The following is a 25,782-nucleotide window of genomic DNA, read 5'->3' on the forward strand; positions in this document are numbered from 1 at the left end:
CATTTCTTTTGGACTCATTTTCAAAGCTCACACGTCACTCTCAACCTTCTCCTCTCGTCTCCCTACAGAGCCCCATTTCCTCCACGCCATCGAGTACGGCAACTACGTGTACTTCTTCTTCAGCGAGATCGCGGTGGAGTACACCACCCTTGGCAAGGTGAGCGAACTCGTTTCAGAGCAGACGCCCGACACGCCTGTGGTTTGTTGCGTCTGCGCTTTAGTCTCCCGAGTGGAATGAAGTCCGACGGCATCGCCGCTCAGACGCCGTGTTTACAAGGGTTCGAGTTAAGCCGTGATCGTCACCTCTACGTGACCTTTGTCCTCCTCAGGTGGTTTTCTCCAGAGTCGCGCGCGTTTGCAAGAACGACAACGGCGGTTCTCCGAGGGTCCTGGAGCGCTACTGGACGTCGTTCCTCAAGGCCCGGCTCAACTGCTCGGTGCCGGGCGACTCCTTCTTCTACTTCGACGTCCTGCAGTCGCTGACGAACGTCCTGCAGATCAACCGCCGGCCGGCCGTGCTCGGCGTCTTCACCACGCAGGCCAACAGGTTTGGGCTCCCGTGCGCCCGTATGGTAGACGACACAATCCTGGCGAGAAGTAGAGGATGTGCTTTAAGCAGGAAAACACATTGCCAGATTTTAAATAAGACGTAGTAGAATAAAATGTTGTTGATGAAATATCACAATTTTCAGCGTGGTTTTCTGACGGAAACGTTCGTCACGCACGATGTGTTCAAGGACCGTAGGATCACAGGATGAATAAAGTTGTATGTTCACGATGAGGTCTTGCCTCCTCCCCCCTCCCCCCCTCTCTAATCCTCTTGTGGTCCCTCTGACAGCATCACGGGCTCAGCGGTCTGTGCCTTCTACATGGACGACATAGAGAAGGCCTTCGGTGGCAAATTCAAGGAGCAGAGGAACAGCGAGACGGCGTGGACACCTGTTCCAGAGGACCAGGTCCCGAAACCAAGGCAAGACGATCTTTTAAACAACAAACTGTCACTTCTCAAGAACAGGTTTTTTTTCTTTTCCTGCAGCTGCTGCTGCTGCTACTGTTCTGTACACACTTCATCTGTGAACAACAACAAAAAAAAACCACACACAACAGTGACACAAGACACCTGTTCTCTTTCTTCTGTTTTTTTTCTTCTCGTCCCTCTGAGCCCAACAGCTGCCGGTGTTTTTACATCCGTGTCCGTGGAAACTTTCCTGATGTTTTCCGTTTGTTTTTGCCGCTTGCAGGCCGGGGTGCTGCGCCGGAGAGGGCTCGGCGGCCGCCTACAAGTCGTCCACCACCTTCCCCGACGACACGCTGACTTTCATCAAGTCCTACCCGCTCATGGACGAGTCGGTGCCCTCGGTCAACGACAGGCCCTACTTCACCCGGACCACCAGCAGGTACTGGTTTTAATGCAAGACACCTTCAACGGGAAAGAATGTCCCAGTCTACCGAGAGGACGTCCCTCCCGGCAACAACGCAAATTAAGCTCTATGAGCGGAGTTTATTAAAAGTTACCCTCATTCTTTATGCTGCCGAAACATTTGACGGAAAATTAATCGGCGGAGAGTTTGATTAACGGCTCGAAAACATCAAGCGAGAATGCCGAACACACACACACACACACACACACACGCAATTAAATGAATCATTCCCCACATTTTAAATATATAGGGCCACGCAATCATTTTCATTATCAATTAGCCCACCAATTATTTTCTTAATTAGTGCCACTGCGAGGTCCCCCGTGGATTAAAGCGGCGGCGTTTCCGACCACCGGAGTCCCTTTTTAGAAAACCTCTCGTCTCACTGCAGCGGCGCTCTCCGGTCTCACCGAGAAGCAGAGACTCGACAAGATACGACGCCGCGTACGACTCGACTGTTTCACTATCAGCCAGTCTGAAAGATAATTTAACAGCTGGTGGAACCACAGACGAGACAGCTTTATTACCTTGTGATTATTCATAACCTGTTCCTCCAAATGGCGCTGACGTCAACTAGTAGACCACCTTGTTCATCATGTATCCTAAATATACGGCGAGCTCTTGTTCAGATGGCTCCTTCGAGAACACCTTCATAAAATCCAATTAAACCCCCCCCCCCCCCACCAGAACCATTACAATCCCAGCTCTACCGGCGCAGGTATTATTTTCTGCAGCGACATAATGCGGCGGCGGCGTTTCCTCACTGCGGGGCTGTGATTGGTATCGATGAGTGAGCTCAGGTGGAACGCACGACCTTGTCCCTCATTAAAACTCATCGGAGTTTATTGGATGCTCGGTCTCAGAGACGGGGGGGGGGGGGGTCCTGCATCAGGTTTTCCCCATTTAAAGGCATCCTAGACTAGAAGGGAATCTTTTTTTCAGATCGTGGGGGCACCTATAGGCTGCAGACGCCGCCCCTGATTCCACCAGTGCATCCCTGACTCAGCCTCACACACACACACACACACACACACACACACACACACACACAGACAGACAGACTGTACACGGGAGCCTCCTTCCCGCCTCCTGAAGCGGAGCCAGGCTGACAGCTAGCCAGACGCTGCACGGTCTCCACACTGGGGGGAAAAACGTGCGCCACTTCACATCTGGCGCCAAAAACATCACATCTGCCTCGCCGCTCCCCACGGAGAGGAGCTAGATAAATGAAATCTAACCAGAAGCACATCCACGCGCGTCATTGAGGGGAAGTGCCAGTCAGGTGTGTGTGTGTGTGTGTGTGTGTGTGTGTGTGTGTGTGTGTGTATAAACACACCAGCCTCGGTGGGACCATCTGGGAGGCATTGAGGGAGAAGTGAGCCGCTGGTGTCCTCTTTTTTTTGTTTTATAGAAGACTCCAGAAGCGACGCGATGCCAAGCAAAAAAAATGTGGGTTTATTGGAGGAAGTTTGTTGTTTGGGGAAAGTGCAGGCGGAGCAAAGGAGTGAAGCTCATCCCTCTGTCAACAAGCGCTGGACTCAAAGTGCCCTTCAGCACTCTGCTCTTAATCCTCAGCTGCTCCTGTAGGAGGCGATAGCGGGGCGGCTCCCGGGTGTGACCGCGTGTGGAGCCTGGATGAATATGAAGCAGGGCGGCGCTCCAGATAGTTCCCTCATAAAATACAAACAAACAGGACGGAGGGACGGAGGGAGGGTGGATGGAGAGATGATGGACGGCGAAGGGATTAAAGGAAGTGGGCGATGGAGGGAAGGGAAGCGGTGGGTTGGTAGATGAAGTGATTGACGCTTCACACAATGAGCTCGGTGTTCGCCCACCGGTTGTTTTGTTTACCGCGGGAAATTGACTTTGACAAAACAACGACGTGGAGATGCTAATCAGAACATTTGGCGTCTTATTAAACCGGCAGACAGCTTCATAGTCTCATTTCACTTCTTTGTTGTTGTTGGGGTTTTTTTCGGGGGTTCCTACAGATTCAAGTTGACCCAGATAGCGGTGGACACGTCGGCGGGGCCGTATAAGAACTACACCGTGGTTTTTCTGGGCTCGGACAACGGCCGCGTTCTGAAGATCCTGGCCAGCACCGAGGGAGCCAACGCGTCCTTCAGCACCCAGCTCCTGGAGGACATCGACGTCTACAACCCCAACAAGTCAGTCCGTCTCTTTTGTGTTTGTTGTTTGAGGGTGTCGGCTCGGCTTTAAGCCCTCCGTGTTTGTCTTTAATTTGTTTTTCCCTCTTTTTTTGTTTGTTGTCTGTCTTTGTTAGAGATGCACCGATCAGCCTCATATTTCTGTATTGGTTTTTTTTGGCGGTCACATTCACACACTTGTGCCGCCGCCGCTGTATCAGACTTTAACGTCGCCACACACACACACACACACACACACACACACACACACACACATAACATGTCGACGGTGTGTGAGTGAAGAAGACCTGAAGCTCATCATTTGTCACTACTGCAAGTCAGAAATAAGCCGTGGAGGCGTTACAATGAGTTCAAGTTCCACTCAGTAATGTCATCTTGTTAAATGTAGTTTTCGGTGATTTTTAGTTAAACAAAAATACATTTATGTGTTTCCTTATCATTTGAAATGTGTGTTTCATGCTATTAACAACTTTCTGCGGTTCTTAGAACATTGGAATCAGCAGGTCTGACTCTGCCATCTCTACTTTTGTCCTTTCCTCAGATTCTTTCTCTCTCTCTCTCTCCTCCTCTGTGTGTTCTGCTTTGATGCCCACCCACTCTTTGGTCTATTGTAACACTTTGCATCACCCTGTACAGCTAGAGGGGATGCTTCTTCTTTTTGTTTTCTGACTGCACAGCTTGAAAAGTCTCATCTGCATCGAGTTCGATTCACAGTCGGCTCTCCGTATAATTTCCAGACTGCGCCAGTCGTCTGCAAAAAAAAAAAGAAAAAAAAAAACGAAAGTAAAATGTCTGATCGTGACAAGTTGGTGTTCCTCTCTCTCTGCTCTTAGATGTAACGTGCGGGGGGAGGACCGGAGGGTGCTGGGTCTGGAGTTGGATCGGGACCACCATGCGTTGTTCGTGGCGTTCTCCGGCTGTGTGATCCGCGTGCCGCTGAGCCGCTGCTCCGACTACAGCACCTGCAAGAAGTGAGTCACCTGGAGAGCAAAGCTCCGCCTCTCTGCCACGCAGGGTCAGAAACCCTGAAACCATCAGTTTAAATAGTCAAGTACTTTAATTAATTCCCCCGCTGCGGGTCGGGAGTGGTTTCAGTCTCGGGGTTTGGGAAGAGAGTCTTGAGTCTAAATTTACAAGTCCATGGTCCTTGTGACTGGAGGAGGGCTGGTTGGGCTCCGGGTGGAGCCGCTGCCAACTCGCGGTCACTTGAGGTGGCTTAGCATCTGATCCGGATGCCTCCTGGATACCCGGAGAGACCCGAGGCGGACCCAGAACACACTGGAGGTATTATACTCTCCATCTGGCCCGGGAACGACTCGGGATCCCCCCGAGAAAGGAGCTGGAGGACATTTTCCGTTACCTTACATGGACCCAGAAGAGCGTCGGTTCCGAGGATTTTAGAGCTTGTGTCTGGAGGTTTTCTGACAATTTATAGATCAAATCAGGAATTTAAAAAAAAAATGTATCAACAGTGAAATAATCATGAGCTCTAAAAGTAAGATTAAAAGCAGGGAAAGCTGATCAGATGGAGTCCTATGGAGAGTGTCTATAGTGGACTTCAGTGGACCTGAGAACAAAAGAAGCAAAAAAATGAATATATTTTTTTTGGGGAAACGTGAAAAAGAACACCGATGTTGGAGCGTGTCAAAGGCAGCCTGGAGACTTGAGACCACACCGCGTGAATTCAGGGTTTCCTCGCCGTGTGCCGGGAAACGCTGCCAGCTAGCTCAAGTAAAGGAGGATCAATTTCCTCTGCAGCCACCGATTTTTTTAAGACATGCGTCCACTTCTGATGCTGTTAAATGCTTTTTTGGACAAAAGCCTGCAGCAAATAGCAGATGTTACGCTATTATCTGCCTGGTTCGTGGAGTTTGTTGGGCTCAAAAACAGCACTCTGATGTTATTAGTGGTGTTGGCAGGTGAGTGAGAGTAAGATTAAACTGAGCCGCGGGGAAATACGGTGCGGCTGCCACGTAAGAAACGCCGTGGTTAGCAGCGGGGGGGGTTTCATAAGCCGATTCTGATCCGATTCCTGCCCGAGCCTCATGTTTGAGCTTCATTTCACTGAGGGACTCTTTTTAAATGACGAGCACAAATGCCCCAAATCAGCTGCTTCCTTCTGCGCAAATGTGAGAATTAGATGTTCTTTCGGTAGTTTTATATTATTCGGTGTTGTTACATGGACAGGAAATCAGAGATTTGTGTAACCTGTTAATACATGCAGCAGCTCACTAATCAGACGTACTCCTAGTCTTATTTTGAAACTCCTAGCCTTATTTTGAAACTATCGTTTAGCTGTTTCCTGATTTGAGCTTGAAATGTGTCTGAAATTTTACAAATAGTCAAAACGTTGGAGAGGACAAAATAAACTTCCAACATAGGTTTATCTAGTTTTTAGGGTTTTTTTGTTTTTTGTTTTTGGTTTGGGATCATAAAAGGTATCTTCGTTACGTTAATAGCTACATTTGTCCCATAACTGCCGCTGGTAAAGTACGTTCGTTATGTAACAAAACAAGTCGGCGTTCACGGGGTTTGACACGGGACTCGAACAGCGGCCTCCTGGGTGAAAGTCTCGCGTTTGTTCGGACTCATCCCTTCCCAGAAGTTTCTCACTTCATCATCAACTTATCGGCCCATAAACACAGCGGCCACAGGTCTGCTGTAAATTCTGTAAGACGGTACAAAAACAGAACCTTGAAAGTGCTGAAGTGCTGCTGTCGAGAGCTTTCAGAACAAGTTTACGAGCAGAGCCTCTCTCTCTCTCTCTCTCTCTCTCTCTCTCTCTCTCTCTCTCTCTCTCTCTCTCACTCTCTCTCTTTGTCTCCAGCCTTTTGTTTTGTCAGGCGTCGTTTTTGGCCTCGCTTAATGTACTTGCTCCCCAGCTTTGGGATCTATTTTTGGGGCTGTGAGGAATGTTGGCCCCATGTACCCCCCCCCCCCCCCCCCCCCCCTTCTTCTTCTGAACCCAGAGGAAGGATTTCTCCTCAGCTCCACCGGGGAATACATATACCCCCATAGCATGCTAAGCCCTCATCGCGAAGGCCTGGAGAAGCTCTCAACGTCGTTCAGTCATAAATTGGATGCAGCTGATTGGCCGGGAGCCAGCGATGGTGGCCGCTGTGTTGTTGTTGTTGTTGTTGTTTTTTCTTTTCCCCTGAACGATGGAAAGACGGAACGGGGGAGAAAACGGATAGGGCCGGGTCTTTCTTAAGCTTACGGACCGGCTACATCCCCAAATCCTTTCTAGAGACTGGAGCTGCAGCACACCTCATCCTGGGATTAGGGGCCCCAGAAAGCCTCATCAGCACTGGCCAGGAGGTCAGGTTTCATCCACCATATCCTCCTTTACCACACCAATGAATCCATCTCCCTCCAGATGAGATTTACTCCATCTCTCTCTCTCTCTCTCTCTCTCTCTCTCTCTCTCTCTCTCTCTCTCTCTCTCTGTTCTGCCTCCATTTCTCTCGCTCTCTCCTGCCTTGTTTCTCCTCCCTCTCCCTTCCTCGTAGCTTGCCTCGTCAGGATTCTTTTTTTTTTTTCTTCTTCTTCTTCTCTTCACTCGAGGCCCTGCTGCCAATATTAGGTTTCAGAAAATGCTCTGTTTTTCAGAGCAGCGGCTAGGAAACTGTAGGGAATGAGAGTTTTAATAAAGAAATACAATAAAAGGGCAAAAGAGGCCCCCGAACCCTGAAGAGCTGTAGATCCGGGAGATTTTCAAGATTTCCTTTTTTTTAATATATATATATATATATATATATAGGAACAGTTTCAACATAGGGACTTCTCTAATTGAAAACACATGACATTATTCTCTTTGTTGCAATGTTGCCACATTCATAGCAACACTATAGAATGAGATTAATAAACCAGAATATTCCTTTTACTTAGGATCCCATTGTGTCATTTGATCGAGAATGACGGAGGCGGATTTAGATATTAATAAAAGCTCAAAGCTACATAATGTAGCACAACAGCAGCATTTAACCACCTATCTGCGTCTCTTAACTGATATTTCTCAGACAAATGACGGCCGGCGGTTCTGATCCTCGGGCCTCAGAGGCTGGACCGGTCCCTTCTCCCCTCAGCGGCTAATGGAGGTTCTGCTCATTATTAGCGTGACTGAACTGTAAGAAAGAGAAGTCTTGACGAGGGACTGTGTCGCACGTAAACTTCCCATAATGCTTCAGTGTGGAGGTTGGTTTCCTGTCGTGCGTCTGTAGAGGAAAGCATTGATGGAGAGGAGAAGGGGAGGCAGGGTGTGTGTGTGTGTGGGGGGGGGGGGGGTTTGCACACATACCTTGTGGCAGGCGTATGAATAATGTATTAAAGCTGCACTATATAGTGTCGCTCAGTTGGCAGCCGCACAAGGTTGGCGGGGTACGTTTTCGTCGACCTAGTTACTCAGAGGTCCTCTTGTCAGTCTGTGAGAGACGGGAGAGACGGGAGGTGGCTTTCGCTGATGAAGAGACGGTTTGTTTGGATTTCACCACTTCATCTGCATGTCGAGGTGGAGAAACTCTGCAGGCAGGATGCAGCACGAGCGAAATGCACAAAAACACTGAACTCTGCAGCAGTTGGCGACGGGAAGACGGTTTGGTGACGCTCACAATAGACGCGCTTTCGTGAACGTATTTGAATTAGCGTTTGTGACGGCAAGCGTCTCCCCGCTGATCTATTTATCTTGACTTTTGTTTCTGGACGTCATGAAACGTGACATGAAAGAACTATTAAAACAAGTTGAAACTAGTTCCTGAAGACCTCTCTTCTCTCGTAGATGAGTAAGAAGACCACGGCGACGTTCTCTACTTCTTCTTCTTCTTCTACTGTTTACAGGCGGATTACAGCCAATGCGTAAAGCCTAGCCCTGTAGCGCCACCTTATGATAAAGTGATGCTTTTGCAAAGCCAAGTTTATTCCCTCCAAACCAGTTGACAGAAACGCACACAGTTCACGTTTCTCTCTTTTTTTTTTTTGCTACATTTCAAAAAGTTCCCTTCAAAACTGATGTTTCTTCACCAGGATGCTCATCGTCAGAGAAAGGCTTACAGACGCCTCACAGGACATGGTAAAAAAAAAAAAACGAACAGCCGCTGTGTGCAGCCTCCACAGAAAACGAACCGTATGAGCCTCAGTGAACCTGTGTGAACTGCAGGCTTGTTTTTCATTATTATAGAGATTGAGCTATCAGGAAAAACAGAAGCAAGTGTTTGTGGAAATGGTGAAGGGGCCGACGTACGTTTGCTTCCTTCCTCTTGACAAGACGTGTGAATCGCGTCAGTTGGTCTGAATCGGTTCCGTTTCTTTGTGGCATCCACAGACCAGGCGCCGCTGTTCTTATTACCTCGTCGTTTCCACGACAACCATTGAAAAGATGCGTAGAGTTTTTTTGGGCGTTTTTATGCTCTTGTTTCCCAGCTGCAGCCCGTAGGACAGGGTAGGTCCTTCTAGTGTGGTTTCCCCTCTGTTCCGTGAGAGCGACGCACTAATGTGCTCTCGGTGGGATTTCTCTGTAACGTTTGCAAACTGCGCGGTGGAGGTGGTGTAACACCTGCACCAGGTTGCGAATCATTTTTCAGATATTTAAAACAGGCCGCGGGAGTCCTCATTAAAACTCTGTCTGACGTGACGCCGCACTCCACCGACAGTCTGCAGATCTTCGTTCGGCATTCACCTCCTGATTTTTTTGTTATTCAGCGTGAGACCGTCTCCAAAGCGAGCGCCAGGCCGGCAGCAGGTGAGCATTGTTGTGTTCCGTCGCGGCGGACTCCGTGCTCATTATGTTGTTGCTGCTTGGCGAAAAAAAAGCACTTGGAAGTTATGCAGCTGTGAATTTCAAAAAAAAAAAAAAAAAATACATATTGTTAATTGACAGCCAGCGTTGTTTTGTAATTATACGGGTGAAAGCCAAGAGCGTCATGCAACTCATTCCAGAGCGCAGGATTATCAAACCGCAGAGGTGAACACGAGGCAGAGGAAGAGTCGAATCAACGAAAACGGAACCGGCAGAGGAAAAAGCACTGAATGCTGGGATTTCATCCCGCAGGGGACGCGACTAATGGCTGCTGATGGTGGTTAATGCGGACCGCCTTAAATGGGAGGAAGTAAACATTTCCAAGTACACTCAGCATGTTATTTCGCTAAATCACAAAGCAAGACATACATTACTGTAAGTAGGAGCAGGTGATTGACTCGTCTGCTGACGTGAGAGCGGAACAACGCTGGCCCTTCACTCCGGAAGGCTCAGTCACGGCGAATCAACGAGGCCCGAGTGACCTGCTGTGACCGGCTTAAAGCTCAATCCACAGACCGTGTAGAAGAAGTGGACGCGGTCACCGCGACTTTTGAAGCCTCGAGTTTGCCGTTTTGCCTGTCGCCATCTTGGTTTTTGGGCACGAGAGGGCGGAGCTAAAAACGGCCGATCGCTGAACAAGATATGTTTAAGTGACCAAAGTGTTTAACCGTGAAAGGGTTAAAGTTCTGAAACGAAAAACACGGACAACTCTACAACGCCGTGGTCGAGACCTGTCAATCACTGTGTAGCCCCGCCCCTAAAGCGTACCCTGCTTTATGGTCTGTTTGACTCTAAATGGACGTCGCGCCGTATTGAAGCTTGAAACCAGAGATTGAGACCATAAACTCCTGTTATGAGAAGCAGAGTCATCTTCTCATAGACTTCTGTTTGCAACCAGAGTCGCCCCCTGATGGCCACTAGAGAGAATGCAGCTTTAAGGCTTCACTTAACAACAAAAGAGTTTTGTCAAAAACACAAGAAAGGAAACTTTCTAAAACTTCCACTCTACATACGAGTCAGAGTTGCTGTCATTGAGGCAACTAAAGCAACGAGCCGTCTCTGGAAAAGACCTCCGTGCTATAGAATACTAATTTATTTGATCAAAACAAATATGGATTGGGATTTAAAAGAGGAGCTCTGTTCTTCCTTCAATTCAGTAGGAAAACGATTTCAAAAACTAGTCTTCTGTCGTTATTGTTGTGTGTTATGAAGAAAGCAGCGATGCCGGGATAATTAGTTGAAGTTTGAAAGTGAACGCGCGCACTGGTGATGCTGTAGCGTGCGTGTAGTAAAATGACAACCATGTGTTTATCATCATCATCATCATCCAGTCATGGAAATCATTTAGCAATAACTGTTTGCTGCACATCTGTGTGTGTCAGCCAGACGTAAACAAATCAGTTGATTTGCATAAGAACAAGACGATGACACTTTCATGAAGAGTCGCAGCTGAGATGTGAGGATTTATGCAGCAACAACGTTGCTTTTGTCACTTAAGAGATGCTAAACGACAACTATTTGTGCAACTTTTCACGGCCGTTTTGTTGTTGTTTTTTTGCCGACGCGTCAGTTTAATGAGCTTCGGGTTTGTTTTCTTTGACTTTGACTTCTCTGTCACACGGTTCGTTCGGGAGCCGCGCTTGAAGCTCGGATGCGAGGAAAAGTGATGGGTGTTGTTAGGCCCCCGGTGGCAGCGCGGCGCCTCATCGCCCAGCTAACGGCTGCTGGGCTCAGTGTTCTTCACACACTCTGCTCTCCACAATTACCGCCATCACCGACCGTCTGTCTGTCTGTCTGTGTCTGTCTGTCTGTCTGCAGGAGCTGTCTGTCTTCACGGGACCCGTACTGCATCTGGCTCAAGTCAGGCAGCTGTGCAACGGTCTCACCTGGCCTCAAGTAAGTCACACACACACACACACACACACACACACACACACACACACACACACACACACACACACACAGTCTCTAATCACAGTCATTCATTCCAATGTGGTGCACTGAAGTGTTGATGCATTAGTGTGTCAGGGATTGTCTTGTTTATCGCCGGAGCGACGATATCGAGGTCCCGCCCCCAAACAAACCACCCCGAGCCGAGCGCAGCCAAAGCCACCTAGCGTTAGCATCGCGGCGGCTATTTGGCTACATAGACACGACAAGTAACAATAGTATCCCTCTAAATACAAATGGACGCGTGTTCTAGTACACAGACTCGTGATAATGATCTTTATATGACATGTAAACAACTGTCAATCGTGATGTCCCGCCCCCAAATAAACCGAGCTAGCGTTAGCATCGCGGCGGCAGCTATTCGGCTACATAGACACGACAAGTAACAATAACATCATACATTCAAATGGACGTCCTAGTACACAGACTCGTGATTCTGCTGTGGCAATGTTGCTAAGCTAGCTAGCGACACGGTCAATATGAACCATGTATAAAGATCTTTATACGACGTATAAAGAGCTGTCAATCATGATGTCCCGCCCCCTTTTTAAGGCATCAAACAACTCATTAAATCCAGACGAACACCTGAACGACAGAAACCGTCTTTGGGAGTCATTTATTTGACATGTTCTGGCCCATACAGTCTGTGGCCTCAGCACAGTTATTGTTTACATTTTCTGTACATATTTGGGACAATGACGAGGTTTATACAGCCGCTCGTCTTTCAAAATAAAAGTGCTCTGTGGAGCAGCAAGAACAGCGCAATAAGTTCAGTGTGTTTTAAGGCTCAGTGAAAGGTGTGAAAGCCCAAATAAAGTCAGCAATAGTATCTGACGGCTGGCAGCTACAGCCCCACTTTACAGAGCCTCTGGTGCCATAAGCTGTTTGCGTTGTATATACCAGGTCACTGTGGGTGAGCTGTGTGTGCATGGTGGAGAGGTGGCCACTTGTAGGGTTTAGTTCACAGACATCTTTGTATTTAGTTGTGACTTCTTTTACAATTCTTGTGTGGAGATGCTTTAGGGTTCTAACAACAACAGATATGTCTGGCTAAATTCTGGAAAGACTTCTAGAATACTTCCATTGCTGGAATGGAGCAGCAAGAAGATGCTGCTTTTTGTTTGACGTTGTTTTTTTGTCGCTCTTCTGGTCGCACGTCTTCCTCACCAGCACCTGTTCTAACATCACATGCTGGGGGGTGGCCTGAGGAGCAGCATGCTGCAAACTTTCAGCCCATTAACAGTGCAGCAGCAGCAATTTTCTGCCTGATGTGACTCATTGTTGATTCCCCCCCCACCCTCCTCTTTTAACAGAGAGGTCTCCAATCATGAACCACCGAGGGGATGAAAGCGTGCACATTTGCTTTTCCAATCAAACGCTCCAGCAGGAGGTTCGGGCCGTTAATTCTTCTCTGGACGGAGTCGTGCTAATTAGTGAGTTCAGCCGCTGTGGCGTCGGGGGGGCGGGCCCCGTCTGAAAGCACACTCGGGGCGAACGCGGCTATATAAAGGCGTTATTATTATTATTAGCCCTCTAACTCACGGTCACAGCGGACAGATTTGTAACTATAAGTCGATAACGTGTAGCCGAGCGGTAGCGCCGTCGTTTTCATACCTCCTCGAGGGAGTCTCTTCATTATCGGTGGCTGATTCTAGATTCAGACGAGCGGACCGCGCCGATGGACGCATCTGACCGAGAGCCGTTTGGTTATAAGTGCTCTCGAGGAAGACGTGTCGCAAAATTCGCCGTCTTGCGCTGACCCCGTCTCTACATTTGCACGCAGGCTTAAAAGTGCTGCGGTCCTGCAGCTAATGAGCTGCTGTGTGGAGCCTGTGAACTGACGATATCTCTGTTTACATTATCGAGGAAGAAACACTTATTTTGGGCTCTTTTCTTCCGTTTTCAAACACCCTAGCTGTTCAAATCAGCATCAGCTAATGACGAAACAGTGTTTTAAATATACATAGAGTATTTAAAGCTGCCATATCACATAAAAAGTGATATTTTCTTGTTTTATTATGAAGCAGGTGAATAGATCTATGTGCCTTTTAAAATGAGCCGCCAGGATTTCCGTCACAGTTTCAAACGTAATCATGCTAATTTAGTGCCATGCTACTTTTTGGACAGGAAGTTGAAACATAGTTTTATATTTTTTAAATAAAGAGGTTTTTGAACATTAAAAGCATGGTGACATGTTCTGGTAGAAACCCGAAATATGAATAAGAACCTGGAAAAGAGTCGTATGTCTCCTTTAATCAAGTCACATTAAAAGGAGAGGAAGCGCTGGTTGAAAAAGCACGACCATATTTTTCCGCACTATTGTTTTTTAAGTAAAAAATTAGGGAAACAGAAAAGGTCAAAGATGCCAACACAGTTTAGAATGATTTGATTGGCTGTTTGCAACCTGTTTCTCAGTCCGTCTGTCGACGGTGGCAGAATTCTGCCGGCACGAAACCAAAACGTTCAAATTAAAAGTGAGCACAATTCACAGAGGAGAACTCTGTTTTTTTTTTCTATATTTTCTTTCCCCTCCACCTCCCTCAAAAGCCCGGATGGATGTGTGGTTGGATGGACGGATGAATAGGTAGATTCACGGGTGCAGTAAAGGGCGGAGAGGATCCGCTGAGGCGGGTGGAGGTGCTCTGTTCTCCTCCTTTGTGCCTCCTGACGGTGGAGGTCTTTGCGTGTCTCCGTGAGGTTGATGTACAACCTGTTCCTGAATCACCACGCCGACTGTGTTCTCTTTTTACCTCCACGTACGTTTGTAAACTGTGTGTGTGTGTGTGGGGGGGGGGGGGGGGGAGTTTTCTGTATGCTGACATCCCACTAGACTTACCCCACCATCACACACACACACACACACACACACACATGCACAGAGCTCCACTTCCACTGTTGACTGGCTTCCAATAGATTACTCTGACAGCTGAAAAATGTGCAGACCTGGAATTATTGCATATCCTCTGCTTGGCCACCCAGACGTATTACTTCTCCTGCCCTCACACGGACAGAGGCTAATGGAATATTTTTTTTTTTCTGCTTCTAGGTGCATGTTTCCGTGCGCCCTCTTGTATTTTTGCCTATTTTGCTGGTGTAATATTTAGAAATCGGCCATTGTCGAGTTTTGTGGTGTTTTTTTGGGGGGATTTCGGAGCCTCCTGGAGTCGTGTCGATCCAGCTGTTTTCCAGCAGCTGGGTAGCTAACCCTAAGCCTGGAAACAGGTGTGATGGGTTTTACTCTGCTGTTTTTGTTTGAACAATGGAGACATAAACCTGGTAATTGGTGAGATTTGGAGGTGTATCTGCAGATACCGAGTCCAATACGTTCTGGGACAATGAACAGGTACTGACTTCTACATTTTGCACGCACAAGTAGTTTTTATTCACATACGTATACATGTTACGCAATGGCGTGCCGGCTCTTCCTGGCGGAGACCGAGACCAGATTGAAAACCTGCAGCTCAACCAACGGGTCACCTTTTTTTTTTTATCAGTGCAAATACTTGCAGGTCCGACCGGACCAGCCGCATCGAGTTTCTGGATCCGAATATTCCAGACACCGGTACTTCACACAGAGCTGGGCTAGCTGCTCACAGCCTTCGTGCTAAGCTAGCCTGCAAACCTACCACTCGTGGAGCAGTCCTCTGTTCATTCATGTGTTCAGTATGTCTCCCGAGAGAATTCCTCTCTTCCAATGAAGCGTGTTGGAGCGTCAGAGCTCTGAGGAGGGTTGTAGTAATGGAGAAACTGAGAGGTTTTGGCACAAAGTGGACGTGCAGATCACCGGCGGAGAGGTGGATTATGCTGCAGGAGTGGTTTGAAAAGTTTCAATCGGACATTTTGATTTCTTTTGACATGTTTTCTTTGCCGTGACGCCGAGTCTCCACGCGGTACTTTTCCTGTGATATTTTCTTTACCCTCTTGAACTTGATGCTTCATTGACTCCTTTTAAAGGGTCCATGTTTATGGAAATGGATTGATGAGACGTTTGACACTCCTGGCTCTCTGTCCGCTGGTCTTAAAGTTCACCTCTTCAGCGTACTTCTGGACACAAGTTGTGAAGTTATGTCTCCTTTCTTTGGTTCGTACAGAAGAGTGAAAAGTGACTTCAAGCTGTTTTCTGGTATACGTTTGGGTGGGGCGGTGCATCTGTTGACTTCCTGTTGAGATGGAATATTGTGAGCATAGAGGTAATTTAATTAGTTCAACACAAGCAGGATATCCAGTAAAGTAAGACACTCTAATCTGAGGGGAATCTGAGAGAGTTTTATGGGCTGGAACTTCTTGTTTCTGCCTCCTGGTGCACACTGTGATAATTAAAGATGCAGCGCTTTTGAGCAGGTAGAAGTAATGAGATTTTGACAAAAAAAAATGTTTTGGGTTTATTAAAAAGGCATGAAGAGTTGGCAAGCAAGATGACAAAAAAATGTTAATTTTGTCGTGACTTTAAGGAATTGGTTTAGGATTTGAATTAAAGGTTGAGGTTGTAGTTAAGATTAGGTCTGTGGTTTGAGGTCAGGAGAGAGAGAGAGAGAGAGAGAGAGAGAGAGAGAGAGAGAGAGAGAGAGAGAGAGAGAGAGAGAGAGAGAGAGAGAGAGAGATTGTGGCTTCACGCTGGCGAGGTGCTCCAAGCTGCTCGCTGAGGTTTTGATTTATGAGTCGGTGTTTAGCGTGCGGGACGGAGCCGCGCTGGAGAACCGATGGACCAGAACGCGAGAGAGAGATCAGCCAAAATATCCTGTTCAGACTCAACTATCAGACTCGCTGCCAGAGAGAGAGAGAGAGAGAGAGAGAGAGAGAGAGAGAGAGAGAGAGAGAGAGAGAGAGAGAGAGAGAGAGAGAGAAAGAGGGAGAAAGAGGGAGGAAAGGGTTTTATCAGTTTGATTCCAAAGCACAGAACATCTGGTTTTCATTTGGGTTTTTCTACTCGAGAAAAGAAAGCGTCGGCTCAGACTGCCAGTGTGAAGTAACATCAGATTTGAATCCTGCATGAAGTCATATAATGTGTATCTGTATAGATATATATATATAGATTTATATATGGATATATATCCATCATTGAAAAGAGGTCAGGAGTGGATGGTGAACGAGGAGAAAGGGAATGAGGATGATAAAGGGGGGGACGAGAGAAAGGATGAACCGATGTGAATCAGACCTGACCGGAGTCAAAGATGAAGCGGCTCTAAAGTCCTCCTCCTCCCGGGACTCCCTCCTCTCTCTCACATCGCTCTCTTCATGGCCGATCACTCTCTTTTTTTAAGGTGCCATACATCTGAGTGACTGATGTGTGGCTGATCCAGAGGACAGGGAGAGGATTCACATCCCCCTCTTCCTCCTCTCTCTCTTCCTCTCTCTCTCTCTCTCTCTCCGTCTCTTCATCTCTCGCACTTTGAAAGATTTGTGCGACCCGGGATCGGCTCGGCGTCGTGCTGCGTCTGTGTCCTTTTGGTTCACGCGTCGTCCATAATGCATTCGGCGCCGTCGTCGCCAAGGACACATAGGGATCCTGGAACAGGGACCGGCTACAAAAGACCGTATAAAAGGGACCTGGATGGCAATCTTTTATTTATTTATTGCCAAAAAAACAAACAAAAAAAATCCGATTAAAGGACCAAAAGCAACAATGTATTCACAGTTCCTGGCTTCCTGAAGACGTAGACCGTCTACAGCGGCGTTTAAAGCAGCTTATAGACATTTAGTTTATTATTATTATTATTATTATTAAGTACAAGTTTACTTAAACTTAACCCTAAAACAGCTGGACTCGGCTTATTCAAGCAAAGGTGGCTCAAACAGGAGTAACAGTTCATTCGATGGAGTCCGTTATCAGCCAATGCATGAGGTGCGATCGCTTTAGGACCGTCAGAGTAAACTAACACAGGACCGGTCGGTGTCCCGCAGCGGTACCAAATTCATAGTATTAGTTGCGAGCGTACTGCCCCACAATGCACTGCTCCTCGGGGGCCTTGAGGGCAGCCCCGGGCTAAAAGCGGTAAATGTGTCTTTTGACTGAGTTTGATGCGTTTTCATGCGGCCGCTCGTCACCTTTTAGCCAATTAGTGGTCAGTTTATCAAATTAACAAATTAAGTTTGGGGGAGTTTGCTGAAGTGTTTTTTCGGAGACGTTTTGTGAGATTTCTGGAGGTGAATGAACTTGATTAGCGGCTCTGAACTGAAAGCCTTCAGAACTGAATTTGATTATGAATTAGCACTCCCTCACAGTTTTCTCCAGCTTGTCAACAGACATTTCGAACACGTCCGATCGTGATGACTCATCCTAATTACGGGCCTGCGTCTTTAAGGAATAAACAGCAGCGCGCCGTGGGAATTGTTTTCCCGTCTCTCGTGTCTTTTTTTTTTGAAAACGCATTCAGTAAAAGCGATGGTGTTTTCTTCACGATGGTCATTCATTGATTTTAATCTGCGCATCATTGAACTCACTTTCATGTTTTGTAGATGCAAAAAAAAAAACAGATCTGCGTTCGTGGGAGTTCTTCATGCTTTGGTTAGGCGTCGGTTACTTTTGAAGTAATCGATTTAGTTTTATGTTCTTTTTGCTTTGATTATGGACTCTCATCAGTGCAGTGGGAAGACGTTTGGTTTGTTTGAGCCGCATGAGACGGAGGCCTTTAATGCTCAGATGTAAGCCTGTGACTGAGGACATGAACCCTGGTTAAAGTCATGTTATACACACGTTATGTAGAGGTGTGTCTATTTATTTAGTACTTATTTTTTTTTACTCCCTGATCTGAACGTCTTCCAGGCTCTTGCCTCACAAGATGAGTGTATCTCACATCCCGTTGGGTCTGAAAGGGCCCCGATGCATCATGGGATGTCTGCTTTTTTTTGCGTTTTTTTTTGTTGTTTTTTGTTTTTTGTTTTAAAGAATGAATGTTGTGTCCTCTGATTCACCCCGGACTCTCTAGAGGACCGACACGGTGGACGTTGTGGTGACTTGCACCATGGACTCCCTTGATCCTTACTCTATTTTTCTGTTTGGGGAGGATGTGAGCAGCGGTACGACACAGATGCTCCTCACAGGAAGAGGAAGAGGAGGAAGAGGAGGGCGCTACAAAGTCGCCATCGTACTTTGAGATTGACTCTCCTCTTCTTCACTTTTCCACCTCGGCTCAAATCCAACCTTTATATATATATATATACAATCATTGCTAGCTGCAGCTCTACCTCGTATAGATCTACACATACAGACTCTCTCATGTGTTTTGAATAGATGACGTTAAACCAGTGGTTTCCAACACATGGTTCATTCTTTAATCCTTCTCTTTGCGCCAATCGTCGGATGACAAAATCACTGTTTCTCGGGTTAAATCGATCGCAACCTTCCACACGTTGAACTGTAGAGTAGACCGAGCTTTATTTTTAAGGAGTCACTCGCCCCCTCCCCCAAAAAAAAAAGGTTTTGGAACTCTGCTTTAAACAACTCAAATATAAACTTCAGAAAACCTCTCACTCTTGATTCATCCCAAACAAAACAAGCCGTCAAACAAGCCGACCGCTCTCAAGCTGTAAAAACACTCCTCTTCAATCGGCTCCCGGGTCGCTTTTTAAGAATTGATTTCAATATTTTTAAAGCGCGTCCGGGTCTGAACCGCGACATATATAGAGGAACTGTTGAACCTCAGCCTCAGATCCTCCGAGGCTGAGAACTAAAGGTGGTCGTGCTTTCTGCCGTCGGGACCTGAGAAGATGAAGCTCTCAGAATCAGTAATCTCTTTTAAACCCACTTCTTAAAACACGTTGTTACAGACTGGCTGTCATGTGATGTCGTCGCTTTTCTGTTTTATTTTTAGTAGCTGATTTTACTGAATTATTTTACTATTTTATTTTATTTATTTCTTCATTTATCAATAGTTTTTTTTCCCGTTTCCCGTATATATATATATATATATATATATATATATATATATATATATATATACACACACACACACACACACACACACACACACACACACACACACACACACACACAGTTATTATTATCTTCTCAGGATACGTTTTCTCCCTCGACTACTTCGTCCTTCACACAAACACCCAGCATCAGCCCGTCGCTCCTTCCTTTGATCGTCACCTCGGGTCTTGCGTCCCTCCTCGCTCTGTAGACCTGGAGTCTCTTGTTAGTGAGGAGGAGGAGGATAATGTAATTCGGTGCACCAGGTGCGTCTCTGCATGAGAGGTCTCCTCGCAGCAGGTTCATCCCTAAACCTGAAGGCCGACTCGCTGCTTTAACGCGCGCTGAATAAAGATGGAGGTGATTAATTCTTTGTTTTTCCCCCTCCAGCTGGGCTCGGCGGTCTTCACTCTTTGACTGTTTTTTTTTATTACCAATTTCGACGCGTGTTGTTCCTCTCAGGAGCAGAGAAGTGCTCGTCTCTACGGAGGAACTCTAGAGACGTACCGGATGTACCGCGTCACGGATTGTGTCTGCGCGGAGACAAGTTTGCTTGTTAATCACTCTTGTTTGCGTGTAATTGGTTTTCATCACGGAGCAGGCGAGCGTGCATTGCTTGTGCAAAGTGTTCCGGGCGCGAGTACCGGATCGTTACGCTCGCGCTTGTACACGAAGCCCGTGTCTCGTTTCGCTCGGCTCGTTACAAAAACAGCGCGGGAAGATTGTTTGGCGGCGCCGCGGCGCTCCGCTCCGCGCAGCCAGGAGGGCTTCCGGCTCGGTGTCGCTACTCAAGCGTTGGAACGGGCAGCGTCCGGGTGAGGCTTTGATTGTGGGATCGACTCGAAAGGAGGGGTGGGGGGTATCAATCGTAGACGCGTTCTCATCGGAGCGGCAGAAAATCAATAATTGCCAGATTGGGTTTTCGTGTCGGTTTGGTTCAAAAGAGGAATTCAGAGGACTTTTTGCTCAAATGTTCCTCAGTTTTCATGTTGATTTAGTTAGATTTAATCACCAAGTGTAATGAAACGACTCATCCGTACTGTACATAAAACATAAAGGACAACAAACGCCAATCAATGAATTCATGATTTAATCTGGATGCTCTTCAGTGAGCATCAACAGGTGGTGAGAAGTGTTTTCAACGAGACGAATCTCATCACTTTGTCCTTTTCCTTTCAAAAAACCCACAAAAAAAAACACCTTTTGATGCTAAAACTTCAATCTCTATGTTCATATTTTCCTATTTCTGCAGAACATTACATTACAGTCATTTAGCAGACGCTGTTATCCAAAGCGACTTACAATAAGTGCATTCAACATCGGTAATCAAAAGAAGTACTCGTCACCAGAAGTCATAAGTACATTTCCTTTTCCAGAACGACGGCCAAAATAGAGACGTCTCGTCCGTGTACTTCCCCCACGCCGTTAGCGATGCGGGAGGTTTCCGACAGCCGAACCCCATCAGTGGTAAATGACAGGTTTTGGTGTCAATCGCTCCGAATCGACACACTTCCCTCCAGTCGTTCCACAATCGTGCACCGAGACGTTTATTGCAGAGCAGGCAAACTCCGGGTGCCAATTTCAGCAGCGGTAGCCTCAGCTGACTAAAATACAGTGCAGCTGCAGAAAGTGCTGCGCGTGTGTGTGTGTGTGTGTGTGTGTGTGGGTGTGGGTGTGGGTGTGGCACGGATCTGGAGGACGGTGGAAAATGACTAACTGGAGTGCTAGCAGAGGAGTCGGGGGGGGGGGGGGGGGGGGGGGGAGCAGCGAGGACACAAAGTTGATTGCAACTTCCCGTCGCAAAACTAACTCCCCGGAATCTTCTGAAGGCCGCGTGGAATTGATGACATGCAACCTCGTCGAAGATCCGATAGGTGGATTTTTTTTCCCTCCCTTCGGGTCCGGGCCGCCGATTTGTCCCCAACCGACAAAAAATGCGAGACGCAGACACTCTGACCTCAGCCAGACGCAAAAACAAATTAAGTTTCCTTTTCGGTGCACTCACCGGCCCGTCTCCAAGCGCTCCTCATCAACAAAACCAATTTTGGGAAGACTCGAGAGGTGCTTTGTTAAAAACGGACAGTTAGGAAAATGCCTTGATGCAAATTTACTGATGCGCCTCTTTGTCTTGCTTTGTCTTTGTGTGTGTGTGTGTGTGTGTGTGTGTGTGTGTCCTTTGTTTCCTTCCCTTCAGAGGCGGCTTTGAACAGGATGTGGAGAACGGTTACCATCAGCACACTGAAACCTGCCACGGTGAGATGGAAACATTTATTTATTCCCAGTGATTTGCATAAGCAATAAAGAGAGAGAGAGAGAAACACACACCTATTGAATGTCATCAGGTCTTGATGGCGGAGCGACATCGGGCCCGAATGATTGCGGATCTTATCGGATTCTAATGGAGCGTTATGGTGTATTTATTTCAAAGAGGGCGTTGAGAGCTTGAAGAGTAGTTCGTCCGCCCCCGCTCACAATCCCTGCCGGAGCACGGTTCTCCATCTTTTTCTTTTTTTTAGTTTTATGTTAATTAAGCAGAAGTGGTTTTATGGAAGACAAAGTGGGTTTTTATCTGCTGGGATGTGACCAGAACCACAAACGAGGGCTCCAATCGGGCCGGAGCTTCTACGTTTTTACCGAATAAAACAATTATTTAGACAGTTTTGTCTTTAACCTTCTCAGGCGTTCTCTAAAGCAATGCTAATGGAGAGTTTTTATGTATTAAACAACTAACCCAATGTCTCTTTGTATCTTTTATTCACTTTAGAAATGTACAACATGCGCTTCAAGCGCTGGTACGAATAACAACGCACTGACGAATTCCTGTGTTTGCTCTTTCACCAGATGTTCTGGCGACGACTCGCAAGCAGAACACGGCGCTGGATTTGGCGTACGGTCAGTGAACGCGTCTTAACGTTTGATGAAAGCTGTTCGTTAACCGACCTCTCTCTCTCCCTCTTGACTGCTGGAGTTCCTGTTCCGTTAGCGAGTCAAAGAAAAGTTTGAAGGGAAAGCTCCGTCGTGTTGATGCTCCTTTTAGAGGATCAGATGTGTTCGGTTCCTACGTTAATGTGTTTCATGCTTTACAACCTGGGAGGTTACAGAGCATTTTACTGCGGCAGCTGAATGGCCGGTGCCGCCGCCTCTCTCTCCTCCTCAGACAGTCCGACAGCTTAAACATTGAGGCCATTGTCTGCGGCGTCGGTCCTTTTGATGGGTCCAGGAGCTCTGCTGGCTGGGCAGCCTAATGCCCTGTATCAAGAAGGATCATCATCCCTGTCACGTCCCATTACTCCCCCGCTGGCCACGCCGCGACCCCCCCCCCCTCTCCCCCCCGGCGTGGCCGGAATAGAAATAGAAATGCCGGCTAGCTTGTGCTACCGTCTCTGACAAGAATGAAGAGGTGGGGTCCGGACAATCTTCTACCGCTGCATCATTCAAAAGCAGTCGTTTTCTACCGGATGGCTGCCGGGGCAACGCTTCATCTGAGCGACTGAAGCTTCACGAGGAGCTTTTAAAGACGCGCTCGAAAGTCGGACGAATCGGGAGCCAAACGGATCCGACGCAGTGATTTAGTATCCGCAATGAGCCCGTCGTGCCCGGGAGATGTCGGTCCATTACAGGCTCGGCAGAACCATCCATCCTCGAGTCTCTCTCTCTATCTATCTCTCTCTCTCAGAACAGAGGCCGCTTTGTCTGCAGAGGCTTCGGCCCAGACCTCGGCGGCCCCCGCTGTGCCCTCAGCAGCGCGCAAAGCCTCCCCGCCGGTGGAATCACCGCCCAGTCGGTAGCAAAGTGTTGTCAAGTATCCCTCCCCGCTTAATCCCACGTCGGCTCTGAAAGTTCCTCGACGCACAGTCGGATTGTTGTTCCGTTTATTTTCTAGCCGATTCACACCAAAAGCCGTTAGGAGTCTCCCGCGCTGAAGATGAATTATCAGCTTTCCTAGATAACAAAACGACACGTATGCCAAAAACAAAAGACGGGGACGTTTTCTCTCTTCCTCCTCCTCCCCCGTCAGCCTAACGATCACAGCCAGAAAGAGGGGAGGGCGCGAGACCAACACCTGCCTCTGCAGGTAATCACATGATCCTCTGTTGTATCGTTCTGGTACTTTGTCAACAGTAAAAAGGAGACAAAATCCTTCATGCACACTGAGTGTAACGCAATTGTTATAAATTGAAGTAATGGAGTCCTGGAGCTATTTTCCGACGTGCCAGGGCCAAACACCCCCCCGGTGTACAGTTTTTAATTTGCCCGGCGCAGATGGCGAACCGACGGGGCGCCTCATTCAGAGTGAACGCTGTCAACTGGCTCGCAGCGAGAGAGAGAGAACAAGCTTTTCTCCTCTCAGCCTGGGTGTGAGCTGCTGCAGAATGCTAACATTATGGCCGGCTTATTAGCGCAGGAGGCCCGAGCCAATAGCAGCATGCTGCTCACCGGACCTCAAGGACACAACACAGCGCTGATAATGCAATCAAGATGGGGGGGGGGGGGGGGGGGGGGGGGCTTGTCGCCCAGACCAAATCCGTTTGATGGTACGGGGACTCCGTGGCAGCGGGAACGCCCCGGCGTGTTTTTTCTGGGCGTGCGTTTTATGAAATGATTCCGATTGTGGCCAAATGTCGTAATGTTCGCTGCTCTGCCTCGAGGTTGACGGGGTGAGGTAGTGGAAAGGAGTGCGGCCAGCCGGCGGTATCTATTTCAGCTTATCTGTGAAAACGCTCAGCGGAGGAGTTTTAACGCCGGTCGGAAGGTCAGAGACGTGTTCAAAAATGGAGGATTTGTCTGTAAAATAAGGAGGAGAAGCAGGATTAAATGATTGCTAAAGTGGTTCAATGGAGTTTAACGACTGAAAGCCAGTCATTCTGTCAGATCACGGTGTATTTAAATAGTAAAATAACTCAAAAAGCCACTCAGGGATGTTGATATCTTGTGTGATCTGTACTAGATCAGATATAAGAGAATGTAGCCTAGAAGGCCTTCTTTGTTTAGATATTCAAACCGCTGTTATGATGCTAAAAGAGGCGCAAAAATGTGCTCGTGATAAATGTTACAAGAGCTGTGTGTGTGTGTGTGTGTGTGTGTGTGTGTGTGTGTGTGTGTGTGTGTGTGTGTGTGTGTGTGTGTGTGTGTGTGTGTGTGTGTGTGTGTGTGTGTGTGTGTGATATTTAGTGGCGTCTGATCGCCCCTCCCTTACTAATAAGCGTGTCGGGAGAACTGCGGTGGCCCTCAGGTAAATGTGAAACAGCCAGTTGTTTGCTTTTGTCCCTTCTGGGCTCCTGTAGAAAAGATGGCGGCGCAACATGGTGGGACTCCATGAAAAGAGAAGCAGCTCCCTATGTCCATATGAAGGCCTCAGTCTAAGCTATCAAAAAAACAAACAGTTCATAGGTTTAGTTTAAATGTATTAACGTTTAAATCCTGCACACTGGCCCGTTAGAGGATACGAGTTGTTTTTGAGTGCTTGATAATAACGGCACAGCAAGAAATATTCTGGAGAATCGTGGATTGCCAAAATCGCAGGCAGGTCCCCGGAGAGAGTGAATGTGGGTATTAAGCAGCTGGTGAAGAACCCTGCAGCCGGCGCTCATTGTGTATCTGAGGTGAAGCGAAGTGACGGATGCATTAACTGGTGCTCCGTGCGCTCATCATGTTGCTCACGACCATCGCCGGGTCTTTATGGTGACGGTTTTACTTTCCACTCAGGACTCGCCCTCATCGCTCTGAAGTTGATTCTCCAGGCTGATTCACATTTCACTAATCACTCACTCTGTTGCCCCCCCCCCCCCCCCCCTCCCCCCCCTTCCTTCCTTCCTTCCTACCTTCCTCCTCCTCCTCCCCCTTCGTCACAACCACAGGGAAGACCACACCCACAAGCGCCAGCACAACCTATCATGGGGCGGCGTTCCCAAAGGAGGCAGGTGACCCTGAAAGAGGTACAGGTCCCGATGGCCCTCCCCCCGTCGGGGAGCAAGGGTCACCTGACTCGGAGCCGATCAGTGTGGAGATGGAGGGTAAGGGGGAGGGATGTCCGTCCTCGGTCTGCACTGCCGGGCCCCGAATGCCTCGTCGTACGCCTCTAACCCGGACTGAACACTAACAAACAAAAAACTAAACTAAATCCCGTTTCACTCTGGAAGAACAGCACGCCCGCCCCCGCATCAGTCCAACCACCAGACCTGCGCTTTCATGCCAACGGCGCTCATTTTGAAATTGCATTTTCTTCGCAATTTATTTTTTGCTAAGATTTGAGAACGAGCCGTGACCGGCGAGAGCAGGAAGTAGCTCCCGTCGGAGGCAGGAAGTCGCGTGATGCATGCGACTCCGTGTCAATGTTCCCCCAGGGTGAAATATCGCTTTCATTAGCTCACTAACGCTTAACTCACTAGTTAAACTAATCTCTTAGCGAAAAAAGGCAGAAAGCATCGCTGATTGATTTTTTTTTTTTCCCTCTTGATTCACACGCTTCATTAGTCACGACGATACGCGACGCTCCGCTTAATGGTTCCGCTGACGGATGGAGAAGCGTTTCGATACCAC

General features: G+C 47.8%; 1 protein-coding gene across 2 annotated transcripts in view; it reads left to right on the forward strand.

The window, feature by feature from the left end:
• sema6cb (semaphorin 6Cb) overlaps nt 1–25,782 on the forward strand; it is an 81,858-nt gene that overhangs the window by 39,123 nt on the left and 16,953 nt on the right. Inside the window, exons 9-18 of one of the 2 annotated variants that reach the window (XM_068717498.1) lie at nt 69–157; nt 330–547; nt 839–970; nt 1,242–1,397; nt 3,413–3,589; nt 4,423–4,560; nt 11,199–11,276; nt 21,437–21,495; nt 22,084–22,134; nt 25,101–25,256. In XM_068717498.1, the coding sequence (XP_068573599.1) occupies nt 69–157; nt 330–547; nt 839–970; nt 1,242–1,397; nt 3,413–3,589; nt 4,423–4,560; nt 11,199–11,276; nt 21,437–21,495; nt 22,084–22,134; nt 25,101–25,256 (1,254 nt within the window). The remainder of the gene's footprint in view (nt 1–68; nt 158–329; nt 548–838; nt 971–1,241; nt 1,398–3,412; nt 3,590–4,422; nt 4,561–11,198; nt 11,277–21,436; nt 21,496–22,083; nt 22,135–25,100; nt 25,257–25,782) is intronic. The other variant, XM_068717499.1, reaches the window with a different exon arrangement.

This window comes from Cebidichthys violaceus, unplaced genomic scaffold (genome assembly GCF_023349555.1).
Source record: "Cebidichthys violaceus isolate CVI_PGR_0920_01 unplaced genomic scaffold, fCebVio1.0.p SCAF_213, whole genome shotgun sequence".
NCBI lineage: Eukaryota > Metazoa > Chordata > Actinopteri > Perciformes > Stichaeidae > Cebidichthys > Cebidichthys violaceus.